Consider the following 15,408-nt stretch of genomic DNA (forward strand, 5'->3'; position numbering starts at 1 on the left):
TAGTCTGTCAGCGTACTGGATAAATGATTAGTGAATGGTTCAAACTACGCGAGCTTATAAGGACATAGGGTCGAAGAGATTGAAAGAGAGGGGTAGACCTTGGGCCGCTCTCGGAAATTAAGATTAAGGATTAGAAATTTGCACCTAGGGATGTCAAGTGGAGTGCTAGAAACAGAATATCGTCTTACTCGTGAGAAATGGAAGGGGTGGATGAAAGAGTATATACAAGGAAGGAAATGTGCCCAGAAGAGAGGGGGCGGGATAGGTGTCACAGGTAATGACCAGTCCCAAGGAGATGATCGCTAGACGCATGACGCCAACGACCAGTGCTGATGCTGGCCTTGTCTTCATTTGTTTAACTCTACCTGCGTCAATGCAAGATGTGTCACCCAAATCACCCTTACCCAATTTCTCAAAATATATCTTTTCACGTTAGAGTATGTACTGACCACATTCCGTGTCTTGATCTTTACTTTGTGTGGAGTTATTGTCGTCATTCAGCGTAATAGAGCTTTAGATGTTAACATGGTTTTTGTTATATTAAAGTATTACACTAATGTCAAAGAAATACAAATTCTTTTTGGAAAAAAATCGAAAAAAATCACCATCTAGTGCGATTAGCAGTACTCACATATAAATAAAGGGGAGGGAATAACATATCATTACCATTCAGGAATCTGACTTATTATAGGCCTATTTTCATGAAATAAGCATACCTTTATATTTATAAAAAAAAACAAAACAATTTACTGGACGGTGTTACAATTCATACTATACATACAATATTATGGTAGAGTGAAATAAATACGCTATAAATACGTTATAAACGCTGCGTGCTTATTAAATTATCGTCAAATTATATCTCGCGCAAAAACGTCCCCAGCGCCAAAGCGGCTCGCACCAAAACAACTAGCGCCAAAACAGTTAGCGCCATAACGGCGGCGCCAAAACGTCGGCGCCAAAACGTCACTTGCCGACCCCCACATCTAGAAAGATTATCAGCGTGACTTAGCTAAGGAATATTACATGTTTACTAGACCACTCAAATGTCAAGATAAGCTTTTAAAATGTGCCAGATATCGCTGCTACGTATGTAATGCGAATTTGTAATGTAAAGTTGTAAAGTTTCATTTCTATTTAGATTAACACGCCTTGTCTTGGTTCTAAAAGATATTTGGTGCATTTTCATTGTTTATAATTTTAAAAACAAATTCCTTTATTTGAAACAAAAGCGTTAATGTATTTTATAACTGGCATTTTTTAATCATGTCCACTGTATGAATTTGGTATATCTTTATGAACTTAAAGATTTAGTTATATGACATTCAACGATTTCCTTCATTTAGTATTAACTTCTTGTTCAACATCGTTTATCAGCGTCGACTAACTTTATATTGTTTTCCTTTTGCCTGTGTTGTTTCGATATTTAAGTGTTACCTCCGTTTGGAGTATGTGTAAAAGACTTAGCGTGGAGGCGCGTCACAATATTAATAGAAATATAGGTACTATGCTGTAGTTTTTACTATCCGATTTACTATCCGGTAATGATATTCGACCGGAGCCGAATATTGCCGAATAGTGAAAAAATGCCGAATATTCGGCAGAAGCCGGAGCCGGAGCGACTATCCGGCGCACCCCTAGAGTCAACATGTCTTTTAATGGAGTTAAAATCTTTGCATCAGGTAACTTTACTTTTATCAGTCACCTATTTCTGGGAAATGTCATCAATGAAACAGTAGCTGTTGGGATAACTGGCTACGCTCTGTCCTTTGTTCTTACTCACGGAAGCACTGTCTCTGCTCGACAATATGCTGCCTACATGAATACTTTAGGCGTTTATGGTGGCGAGCAGACACATTTGACCAAACCTACTCCATTCGGTCAACTGCAAGTGTTCACACGTCGCTAAATAGCGGTGTATGCTACGTCGCAGGTTGAGTTAAGTACATCTGCTCTGTGCCACAACTTTCAAGATATCCTTGCTACGCTAAGGATTAAATAATTTGTATATATGTTTTGTTTTTTTTCCGAACTACTATTAAAACGCTCAATAAAACGGCTTCCAATAATAAGCTACCCTTACATTCATCTCAACACAATTTTCTAACCCAAAAATAATGTATTTTCTTTCGTAACTTTTATTTTACACGCGAAAGGCCCGCACTTTGAAAATTTTAAAGTTTGTACAAAAAAATCCTTAGGGCCCATAAGTTATGACATTGTATATTATAAAAAAGCGGATATCCTTAAGTTTAATGGTTCATAGATTTACTTGTGATTTATTCTAAGCTTATGTTAAAATAATTGATATATTTGAAAACGCTGTAAATAAATTTAAATACATGCAAAAAGAGGGCTTGCATTAAAATGTTATTCACAAAATTTACAATTTTTTAGCCCTAATTTCTTAAAGTCCCCTTTATTTTTTTTTGTCTTTCATTTTGCAATCGAACGGCCCACCAACACATTATTATGGAGTATGATTTTGTATCGCCATTACAATGTCCTCAAACACACACTTACGCACAGAGTATTTTGAACGAATTTTTTGTCCCTCGAGAATACACTTCTTCGCCCTTGTATATTTAGTAGAACTCTAGTATCCATCTGGTCACCTATATATTGGACATCTATAGCGTGAACCATTTTCCTGCTTTTTTTTTGTCATACAGTAAAAACACATTGAATCAACACAATATTCAAAAGAATAATCCCTGACATTCAATCTAACAATTTTCTACAGCTAGAGATCTTTAAAATATGGTGGCAAGATAAGATAACCAATGATGAAGTACTACGAAAAGCAGGGTGCCAGGACATTCGCTCTTTTATCAGCAGCAGACGCCTTGGCTGGCTTGGCCACGTTCGTAGAATGCCAGTAGGTCGACTTTCACAGGACATCCTGTATGGCGATCTAATAGAAGGCAGGAGAGCCGCTGGTCGCCCACTTTTACGTATACGGATGTATGCAAACGCGACATGAAGCTCTTCAAAATCGACACTGGCAACTGGGAAAAGTAGCACTGGATTTATTCACATGGAGAGAGAGAGCATAAAGGAAGGGTCACAGATTGCAGATGGCATACACAATAGCAGCGGAAAGAAAGGTGAAAATGCAACGGCGCCTGGTGATCATATGTGCCCAACCTGTGATCGCAGCTTTGTATCAAGGATTGGCCTCTTTAGTCACACAAGAAATTGCAAAGAGAAAAGATCGTCTCTCGAGACGTAAAATGCCACGGAAGAGGAGACTTACATTCAATATATAAATATAAAAATATATATCTTTATAAATATGTACACGAATTCTTATTTTTACTTATTTTTCTTATTTTTACTTAACATATTAAGATGTCGTATGCCAAATACAAAGTTGGCAGAAATTGTGAATAAGAAACAACTGCTGTTTAATTTTTTCACTTTTCGTTTTGAATTTCGATATTGAAAATGGATTAGTTGGTACAGGTTTCATAAATAATAGGGTAAATGTTTGTATCACTGGCCTAATAATGTTAAATAATACGGCAAATGTTTGTATCACTGGAAGCGTTGTCGAGAGGCTAAGAACGCTTGATCTTGGCTTGTCTTTGCTACCTAGAAGGGGGCTCGAGGTTTGACACCCGACTCGGGCAGACCTATGTTTACTGAGCGCCTAAAGGCAGCACGGAAAACCAACTCCTAGATACCACCTCCCCACCATGGTCCACAAATGAGATTGGACCAAAGCGCTCTGAGCATGCTATAAGCATGAAAGTAGCGCAATATAAAAGCTATAATAATATATATATATATTATGTCTATAATAATAATAATAATAATAATCTTTATTATCCGTAAGGAAATTTGTCTTACAATTTGTGCATTACACCAAACAAAAAACATTATAACTATAAGAAACCAAAGTGTACACTCACACCAGACGCACTCATAATTTACATGTGACAAAGTTTATACCAGATTGTTCTTATTTAATGATTTGATTGCCAGGGGAACAAAAGAGTGTTTGTGTCTGTTTGTCTTTGCTATCGGTGTCTTGTATCTCTTTTGTGATGGTAAAATCACAAAATCCTGACACAAAGGGTGATTCTTTATTTCGAGGATCTTGTTAGCTTTTTTATAGATGTTTGTCTCAAACAACTGCCCGAATGGGGTTTGTTTTTTGCCAATGATTTTGCCAGCAATAATAATTTTAATAAACATGAATATATTTTAACACACCAATAAAATTTGTCGCGAACAATTTCAAGAAAGTTGAAACAAGGCGTTGTTTTGTAAAGTAGTAATAAGAAATAAAGATTTTTTTTCAACCCTAACCTATGTTACGTAAAATTTAATGCTTAGATCTACATCTCGTAATTGAACTTTTAAATAATGAGCTCTCTCGTCTCATTATTATTTCGCAATTTGTAGATACATAATCTAGAAAGATTGTTTGTTTGTTTGTAAAATGTTTTACATGTTTCGGATGTTCCTTCAGAGTTGAAGATAGTTTACTTCCTAGTCCAAACCTCCCGCAGGACGACGGGGGATGGGAGCGGGGAGGTTTTGAACCCTCGACCGTCGATAAATCCGAACGACAGTCCAGCGCGCAAAACGCACGACCAGGCAATCAATCTATTTAAATGTTAATAAGATGATTAAAATCAACAGAATTAAATTATTTCGATCTAGGGTTTTCGAAACATGATCTTAATGGAAACTAACAGTAGTTGGCTTTTTATATTTTCGGGAATCGTTCTCTGATTGATAGCCCATTCTAATACAAATACTAAGAAATTGCATTTGCATTATTTACAAACTTTAATTTTCCTTCATTCGGTGATACTCTCCTTACAGCTTTAAAAAGAGCTATGTACATAGCAATATATACCTCTATCTTTATCTGTCTATATACCTACTTGGCTACGCCCAAGATATATATATATATATATATATATATATATATATACTACAACAACTACTACTACTGCTATGGTCTCTTTCAGTCGCGAAGCGAATATGGGTCATCTCATGGAAGAATATCGCCCATATATATATATATATATATATATATATATATATATATATATATATATATATATATATATCATGGGCGTAGCCAGGATTTTTTTCGGGGGGGGGGGGGGTTTGGGGGGGGACTTTTTTTCTCCCCCCCCCCCGACCCCCCCACCGGGAAAAAAATTATATGTATTTATGTGTGTGTGTGTACATAATCTTTATTACATTCTGACCCTTCATTCTTTCGGAAGACGTTTATTGTACCCTAGAATAGGTTCTTCCATGAGTTAGTGAAAAAATTGTAGATTCCCCGACATTACTAGCAAAGGGGTCTGGGGGAGCGCTAGGAGCTCCACCAGCGCGGGGCGAATCCCCGCCGCCAAGCACTATTTCTGATATTGAAAACCAACAAAATGTATATTGTGAGGTATCTACAGTGCATTTTCCTGCTATTAAAAAGTTCTATTTCAAAAACCTAATGTGGTATTCTTACTGACTTAGACCCTCCATCGTCGTTCGGCGCATTTGCCATCAAGCTGTTTCCATAAAATTGTGGACTCCCCGCCATTACTAGCAAGGGGTTCTGTGGGAGCGCCAGGAGCTCCCCAGCGCGGGGCGAAGCCCCGCCGCCAAGCACTATTTCTGGTATTGAAAGCCAACATAATGCATATTCTGAGGTATCTACAGTCCATTTTAATGCTATTAAAAAGTTTTATTTCGAAAACCTAATGTGCTATTCTTACTGACTTAGACCCTCCCACGCCGTTCGGAGCATTTGACGTCAAGCAGTTTCCATAAAAATCTGTCACTGGTAATGTCTGAAGCCTCTTCCCACCTACCATGAGGACCTCCATGAATGAGTGGCGTTAAGTTGTACTAGCATATCATTGCAACTCTTCTTATGCGTAATTCATTTTGTCGGAGAATATGTCCCGCAAACATCATGCGTCGTTCTCTCACAATCTTACTAAGGGGTCGACTCCCAGTTCGGCATAGGATTTCCTTGATTTAGATCCGATCTCTATAACTGACTCCTGAAATCTGTATTAGCCATCTTTGTTGAGCGACATTTAGTGTTTTTCAATTTCGGCAGATGACTATTCAATGCAGTTTATTAATGGAGCCCTGCCACTGGTAAAAATAAGTAACCGCTCTTGAATACACTCTTGGAATTAAGTGACTTTAGTTTGCTTTAGATTTTATATCGAAAAGAGAAGTTTTATCGTCAAAATCTTCTGTTGGGGGTTTTCCACCTCAAATGCTCTGTAGGGGGATCTTAGACTCAAAACCATCTGGAGGGGTTTTAAACTTTAAAAAAAAAGTCATCTGTAGAAGAAACTCAAAACCCCCTATTGGCTTGGCTACGCTCAAATAATTTTAGTGTGTAATTTGCTTTTTTTTTATATTGAAGATGTATTTTTAGTACCAAACCCCTCTGAATGGGGGTTTAAACTCAAAACCCCTTTCGGCAACACTCATTGCATTTTGAGTGCGTAATTTGCTTTTTTTCTTACACTGAAGATGGCGGGGGGTTTAAACTCAAAACCCCTTTGACTACGCTCATAGATTTTAGAGTGAGTTATTTTCTTTTATTTATATTGAAGAGGTACTTTTTAACTTCAAACTCCACTCGAGGGGAGTTTAAACTCAAAACCCCATAGACTACACTCATAACATTTTTAGTGTATAATTTGCTTTTTTTTATTATGAAAAAGAGGTAATTTTTACCTTTAAACTCAAAACTGAGTCAAAACCCATTTAGCTACGCTCATAACATTTTGAGTGCCTAATTAGCTTTTTTTTTATGCTAAAGAGGGGGTTTATCGTAAATTTTAGACGGGGTTTTAAAATCACAATCTTCCTTAACTGTGCTCTTGGATTTAAGGGATTTTCGTTTGCATTTTTTTTGGTTTTGTTTTATAGAAGAGGGGGAGTTAACTGCAAAAACCCCAGGTAGGGGGTTTAAACTCAAAACCCCTAGTAATGGTTTTTAAACTCGAACCCCCCTGGTAGGGGTTTTTAAACTCGAACCCCGCTGGTAGAGGTTTTTAAACTCGAACCCCCCCTGGTAGGGGGTTTTAAACTCAAAACCCCTTTGGTTGTGCTAGGGCAAGTGATGGTTTAGTATTAAAATCTCACATAAAATAAACAAAATCAAAGCAAAAAATCAGTCACTAAATTCCGACTCCCCCCCCCCCCCCCAAGTGGGGGGATTTCATTTCGGGGGGGGGGTTTGAACCCCAAGAACCCCCCCTGTCTACGCCCATGATATATATATATATATATATATATATATATATATATATATATATATATAAATATATATATATATGTCTGTGTTTTTAACTTCATTCCATGGCAAGTTGGAAATTAAGCATGTATAATAGTAAAGCGAGTAGAAAAAATAATTTTACTTCAAAGATACATAGTATAGTTTTGTTAAGATGTTACAAACAAAAATACAAACATTGAAATAATTTAGCATTAAAGTTCTACATTGCTTACGTATTGTCATGCATATGTAGTAGCTCTGGTAGATGCAAGCTTGAACTTCAACTATCGTTTCAACATCATTGTAGTAAGTTATTCCACAAAATGCGTTGCTAGATTGTGAAACGCTATTGTGCTTAATTGCAACTGTTTCATTGTTGCTCAGCCAAACTAATTCAGTTTGTTCGAAGAAGTAGATGTTGACCCAAAAGAAATAACCTGTATTTAAATAACACAATAAGACAAGTACAACTTCCTAATATAAAAGCACGTGAAACAACATGTACAAACCGTTTCAAAAGTTACATATAAGAAGGTTACAAAGATAGTTCGTGTGGAAACACAAACTCAAGACCGGCCCCCCGAAGTGGTCCTCCCAGGCAAATAAAAAGGGAGGTTTCAATATTTTCAGAAAGAACATCAGAATGAAATTCTTTTAAAAACAAAATGACAGAGAAGAATGGAGAAAGAAGATTGACAGATCTTGCTTGGTGCCCCATGGTCCAGCAGACCAAAGTATAGGTAAAAGTAAACCTGGCTTAACTGATGTCTTATAATGAACATCTAATGATCATCTGTTCACGCGCTAATATAAAAAAATATTTACTAATTTTTGTGTAAAATTATGTCCAACTTATATGCATACTAAATAGAGTTTTTCTCTTTGGAAAAAAGAAAACATTTGTTTGTGTAAATGACCGAACTTACATAACTAAGCAATAAAAATGTAATTGAAAAAAAATTTCGTCACAAAAATCTATAACCATTTGCATAAATATGGTCAAAATATGTAAAGTGGAAAACTCCCCTTCTAAAGAGCCTCATGTTTGTTACTATTAATAGTGAATAGTTGTAAAAGTGATGTATTTTATGAAAAAAAAAACTGCTTGCGTAAGGGATTTTAAAAAATTAGCTTTTTCGCTTTCAGAAATAAAAAAAAAAGCCGTTTAATCAGAATTTTGAATGGTCTAAAATATTATGGTGTCAGATTTTCACTATTTTTCTAGTTTATCTAAACGGCCTGACTGACGGACGAACAGACATTCCACACAAAACTAATAGCGTCTTTCCCCCTTTCGGGGTCGCTAAAAAGAGAAAATGTACTTCTAACTAGGATTTACTTTAGAAGTTAGAGAATAGAAGTCTTTGTCTAAATCACTTGTTCTGTAGAAACGTTGGGATAAGTTTTTTTTTTTTTTTTTTTTTTTTGATATCATAAAAAATAATCAATAAATGACTTTTTTTTTTCAATTTGTCTTCTCACACTTCTTTAGGGGTCGCTGGAGGATTTTTGAAAAGCAAAAATTTGAAAAGGGGGCAGTAGGCAAAAAAAAAATGTTTAAGACCAATGCCATAGATCAAGATCTATTGGCCTAATATAACTAAATCTAGAATCCAGACTACATCTAGAACCTATAATGGAATCTATACTAGATCTAGAATCTAGATGTATTTAATCTAAATGTAGACTATAATTCATATGACTTTACACGTTTAATTTTAAAATTACTAGATCTAGAATAAGGTCAATATCATAATCAGAATTAGTAGGCCTACTACTGGGTTATTGGTTACAGTGCACTATGCTGTTTGCATCACATTCACTTCTTAATGTGATACTACTGTTTAATAATAAATAAATCTGCACCCCTAAGCTGTAAGAAGCTACAATTTTTACTAAATTATTTATTTTGTTCAAATTGTTTAATACATTTAGATGTAAATCTATACATATTGCCTCTATTGAGTCAAATTAAGTTTGTTGTCAAGTGTATATTGAAGATATGTCAAAACTGCGCACCATTAAAGTAGTTAATTTTTTAAAATAATTTTTCAACTAAAACGAAATTCGTATTAAAATTATTTTTTAAAAACAACATTTGAATCAGTGTTCTATTCCATGCGTTTGCTAATAAATGGAAAATATGTTTTATGATCATCCATTGATATTTTTTTTCCTTTTGAAGTTCGATGCAAATTGTTTGTACCAAGGCTCGAATCTATGGATGAAGCTATATTTATTAATAAAGAAGTCAATACCCTTTTTAAAATCTTCCCCCACCCCGAATTTTTAAATTAAAAATGTTGTGTTTTTTTTTTTAATATGCTTGCATAGATAATTGAAAAAATTAAATGTTTGACTTTCAGAAAAGAACAAAGTCGCAGTTGCATCAGAACTTTGAATGATCTAAAATATTCTTAAGTCTGATTTTCATTTTCTCTTCTAGTTTCTGAGATCTAAATGGGACGTACGGACAGACAGACATTCCACACAAAATTAATAACGTCTTTTTCCCTATCTGGGGCCTTTAAAAATTAGTCTACAAACAAAAGTTTTCAACTCCTTATTTCTATTTCATGCACACTAAGCATTTGTCTAGGTGTGCTGTGGTGTAGCGGTTAAGCGCTTGGCTTTTTAACCTGGGCTCCTTTGGTTTGAGTCTTTATTAAGTCTGGTATTTTAATTTATTTTATTTTTAGGTCGCACTGAATCCATTCACCTTTAAAAGGTAGGCTACCTGACTTTAGTTGGGGAAAATAAAGGCAATTGGCCTTGTTCTATCACTTAACACCCTTCTTTCTGATAGCCAAATAAAAGATGACCTGTCCTATTGATCGCAAGGTTTAAAAGGGGAATTCGACTTTTAAGCAGCTGTCCACCAGGTAGCATTCTATCTCAGTTTCTTTACATATCTTCACTTGGTTTTCCTAAATGATTTCCACTTAACTGACTTTCTAAGAAACAATCTGCTGCCAGCTATTAATCTCTCACCAAACGATCAAGAATGAGAGGAGGAAGAAGCCACGAGTGGTATCCTTGGTGCACAATCATCCTTTAAGCTCGTCCAAACAATCGCTTGTCATTGCGGTCATGCCCCAAGCATCTGGGTGCCGTGTTTTCTCATTTATTACCTAAATCTAGAATCTAGACAAGGTATAGAATTAGAATCTAGACTAGGTCTGCATTTAGACAAACTAGACCCTAGATCAGTGGTCTTCAATGGGGGCTTTAATTTATAGGGTGTTCACTACTTTGTAATTTAATATTTTGTTTTTGCTGATGGCAAGTGCAGAATGTTGAGAAGCCCTTCTTGTATTCATCTCATGGAGGGCCATGTCCTGGATTGGAACATCTCTCCATTCTGATCTATCATGGACTTTACGTCTCCATGCCTGGACTTTACGTCTCCATGCCTGGACTTTATGTCTCCATTCCTGGACTTTATGTCTCCATGCCTGGACTTTATGTCTCCATGCCTGGACATTATGTCTCCATGCCTGGACTTTATGTCTCCATGCCTGGACATTATGTCTCCATGTCTGGACTTTACGTCTCCATGCCTGGACTTTATGTCTCCATGCCTGGACTTTATGTCTCCATGCCTGGACTTTATGTCTCCATGCCTGGACATTATGTCTCCATGCCTGGACTTTATGTCTCCATGCCTGGACTTTATGTCTCCATGCCTGGACTTTATGTCTCCATGCCTGGACTTTATGTCTCCATGCCTGGACATTATGTCTCCATGCCTGGACTTTACGTCTCCATGCCTGGACTTTACGTCTCCATGCCTGGACTTTATGTCTCCATGCCTGGACTTTATGTCTCCATGCCTGGACTTTATGTCTCCATGCCTGGACTTTATGTCTCTATGCCTGGACTTTACATCTCCATGCCTGGACTTTATGTCTCCATGCCTGGACTTTACGTCTCCATGCCTGGACTTTATGTCTCCATGCCTGGACTTTATGTCTCCATGCCTGGACTTTATGTCTCCATGCCTGGACTTTATGTCTCCATGCCTGGACATTATGTCTCCATGTCTGGACTTTACGTCTCCATGCCTGGACTTTATGTCTCCATACCTGGACTTTATGTCTCCATGCCTGGACTTTATGTCTCCATGCCTGGACTTTATGTCTCCATGCCTGGACTTTATATCTCCATGCCTGGACTTTATGTCTCCATGCCAGGACATTATGTCTCCATGCCTGGACTTTACGTCTCCATGCCTGGACTTTACGTCTCTATGCCTGGACTTTATGTCTCCATGCCTGGACTTTATGTCTCCATGCCTGGACTTTACATCTCCATGCCTGGACTTTATGTCTCCATGCCTTGACTTTATGTCTCCATGCCTGGACATTACGTCTCCATGCCTTGACTTTATGTCTCCATGCCTGGACTTTATGTCTCCATGCCTGGACTTTATGTCTCCATGCCTGGACTTTATGTCTCCATGCCTGGACTTTATGTCTCCATGCCTGGACATTATGTCTCCATGCCTGGACTTTACGTCTCCATGCCTGGACTTTACGTCTCCATGCCTGGACTTTATGTCTCCATGCCTGGACTTTATGTCTCCATGCCTGGACTTTACATCTCCATGCCTGGACTTTATGTCTCCATGCCTTGACTTTATGTCTCCATGCCTGGACATTACGTCTCCATGCCTGGACTTTATGTCTCCATGCCTGGACTTTATGTCTTCATGCCTGGACTTTATGTCTCCATGCCTGGACTTTATGTCTCCATGCCTGGACTTTATGTCTCCATGCCTGGACATTATGTCTCCATGCCTGGACTTTACGTCTCCATGCCTGGACTTTTCGTCTCCATGCCTGGACTTTATGTCTCCATGCCTGGACTTTATGTCTCCATGCCTGGACTTTATGTCTCCATGCCTGGACTTTATGTCTCTATGTCTGGACTTTACATCTCCATGCCTGGACTTTATGTCTCCATGCCTGGACTTTACGTCTCCATGCCTGGACTTTATGTCTCCATGCCTGGACTTTATGTCTCCATGCCTGGACTTTATGTCTCCATGCCTGGACTTTATGTCTCCATGCCTGGACATTATGTCTCCATGTCTGGACTTTATGTCTCCATGCCTGGACTTTATGTCTCCATGCCTGGACATTATGTCTCCATGCCTGGACTTTATGTCTCCATGCCTGGACTTTATGTCTCCATGCCTGGACTTTATGTCTCCATGCCTGGACTTTATGTCTCCATGCCTGGATTTTATATCTCCATGCCTGGACTTTATGTCTCCATGCCAGGACATTATGTCTCCATGCCTGGACTTTACGTCTCCATGCCTGGACTTTACGTCTCCATGCCTGGACTTTATGTCTCCATGCCTGGACTTTATGTCTCCATGCCTGGACTTTACATCTCCATGCCTGGACTTTATGTCTCCATGCCTTGACTTTATGTCTCCATGCCTGGACATTACGTCTCCATGCCTGGACTTTATGTCTCCATGCCTGGACTTTATGTCTCCATGCCTGGACTTTATGTCTCCATGCCTGGACTTTACGTCTCCATGCCTGGACTTTATGTCTCCATGCCTGGACATTAGGTCTCCATGCCTGGACTTTATGTCTCCATGCCTGGACTTTATGTCTCCATGCCTGGACTTTATGTCTCCATGCCTGGACTTTACATCTCCATGCCTGGACTTTATGTCTCAATGCCTGGACTTTACGTCTCCATGCCTGGACTTTATGTCTCCATGCCTGGACTTTATGTCTCCATGCCTGGACTTTATGTCTCCATGCCTGGACATTATGTCTCCATGCCTGGACTTTACGTCTCAATGCCTGGACTTTACGTCTCCATGCCTGGACTTTATGTCTCCATGCCTGGACTTTACGTCTCCATGCCTGGACTTTATGTCTCCTTGCCTGGACTTTGAGCTGTTGTAGATCTGCATCTACGTCCGTCTAGCCACCGTACTCGAGGTCTCCTTTTGTGGCCCTCTTTATATAAGGAAATTAAACCGCTAGAGTAAAACTAAACTAAATTATTAATGTACAATAAAGTTTAAGGAAAGTACCCCATTTGGACATGTCGATCTATATATAGCTAATTATAAAGCATACTAATTAAAAACATTGAAATTATAAAGTCTAACACTACGTTTTAAAACGCCAAGCGAACGATGTGATTAGAAATTGACATTTTAAAATTTAAAAAAACAAGATTACAAGGAGAGTTTGTGTTGCCACACAAACTCAGAGGCGGCCCTCGTGGGAGACGAATCCCTGGTCGACTAAGGATGGCATCGAGCAGGGTATGAAACCGAGACCGTAGAGATAATCAGTCCTGCGCGCCAAACGCACGACCAGGCATTGCTCTTAATCTAATGACAAACTGGTTACAAACTAATAGCCTACTATTGATAATATACCTACACATTACGGAATCACAACTACCTGATATGTACAATATGTCAGAAGAGCGATTTTAGATAATCTTTTGGTATTGAGCATTTTCATTTAGGCCTAAACGGAACTAGAATGAGGATGTAAATCTACCTAAATTAAACTACTAATTTAGCACTCTCAATATCTATATCTACTAGATCTAGATCTAAAATATATATTTGGGATAATGTAGATGTAATTTAGATAAGATTTATAAAAAAAAAACACGATAATCAATTAATAGACTAATTGCAATATAAAATATTAAAATAGTAGATTAGTTTTAGTATTTTATAACATTGCAATATTGACATATTGACAATCTACACTTTAGAAATAAAAATCTACACTTTAAGCCTAGAAATTAAAATTATAGATCTAGATCTAGTCTAAATCATGGCTGTCTGGTAGTGCGGTTTGCGCGCTGGACTGTAGTTTGGATTCCTCGATGGTCCCAGGTTCAAACCCTGCCCGCTCCCATCCCCGTCGTCCTACAGGAGGTTTGGACTACAACTCTGAAGGAACATCCGAAACATGTAAAACAAGAAACATTCCAAACTAGACCAATACATTCTAAATCTAGATTCTATAATGATTTTAATTAGAACTTAAAATCTAAATCTAGTTTTAAAAATCTAGCTCTAGTGTAAGAAAAAAATCTAGATCTAGTGTAAAAAATCTAGATTAGATCTAAATCTAGCTATTATGTCTTTTTAAAATGCGAGTAACATTACGAGGTTTAATAAACATTACTATACTGAGTTGTTTTAGCATTTCATTTATAGAATTTATTCCATATGACGTCAAAGGACAAAAATCCACCACGTCACACGGCCTAGTTAGACTAAAAAATATCATCTATACGAGCAGCTTGTTGAGGGTTCATAGACATTGGTGCACCGAGTGATTTCTTTTAGCATTTCATTTAAAGAATTAACTCCTTATGACGTCAAAGGAAAAAAATTCCATTACGTCACACGTCCTAGTTAGACTAAAAAATGTCTTCTGTACGAGCAGCTTCGCGAGGGTTCATAGACATTGGTGCACCGAGTGACTTCTTTTAGCATTTCATTTAAAGAATTAACTCCATATGACGTCAAAGGAAAAAAATTCCATTACGTCACACGTCCTAGTTAGACTAAAAAATGTCATCTTTACGAGCAGCTTCTCGAGGGATCATAGATATTGGTGCACCGAGTTTGTTCTTTTAGCATTTCATTTGATGGGCTAGTTAGACTTAATATATATATATATATATATATATATATATATATATATATATGTATATATATATATATATATATATATATATATATATATATATATATATATATATATATATTGTTAGACACCTTATTTATATAGGTTAGTTATTTAGCGACGCACCATAGGAGACGCATATTGAACGGGACTAGTGACGTTTGGGATATGTTGGGTTAGAGACCGGAAAATCAGTTAGCGATAGAATCCTCTAGGGTAACGACGTGTTTAGTGACAGAGACTTCTACTGTGGCCTTTTATTAGAATAAATATATGTGAAGTTGTAAATTATGAGTGCGTCTGGTGTGAATGTTCACTTTGGTTTCTTATAGTTATAATGTTTTTTGTTTGGTGTAATGCACAAATTGTAAGACAAATTTCCTTACGGATAATAAAGATTATTATTATTATTATTATTATTATCAGCGTTGACTACATCTCTTC

The 15,408-nt window shown here is 37.4% G+C and overlaps 1 protein-coding gene across 2 annotated transcripts in view; it reads right to left on the reverse strand.

Moving 5' to 3' along the window:
• Positions 1-15,408, reverse strand: part of LOC129926486 (uncharacterized) — a 36,299-nt gene that overhangs the window by 4,374 nt on the left and 16,517 nt on the right. For both annotated transcript variants that reach the window (XM_056030811.1, XM_056030812.1), the window contains exon 5: positions 7,504-7,707. In XM_056030811.1, coding sequence (XP_055886786.1) covers positions 7,504-7,707 — 204 coding nt within the window. The remainder of the gene's footprint in view (positions 1-7,503; positions 7,708-15,408) is intronic.

This window comes from Biomphalaria glabrata, chromosome 5, assembly GCF_947242115.1.
Source record: "Biomphalaria glabrata chromosome 5, xgBioGlab47.1, whole genome shotgun sequence".
NCBI classification, from domain to species: domain Eukaryota; kingdom Metazoa; phylum Mollusca; class Gastropoda; family Planorbidae; genus Biomphalaria; species Biomphalaria glabrata.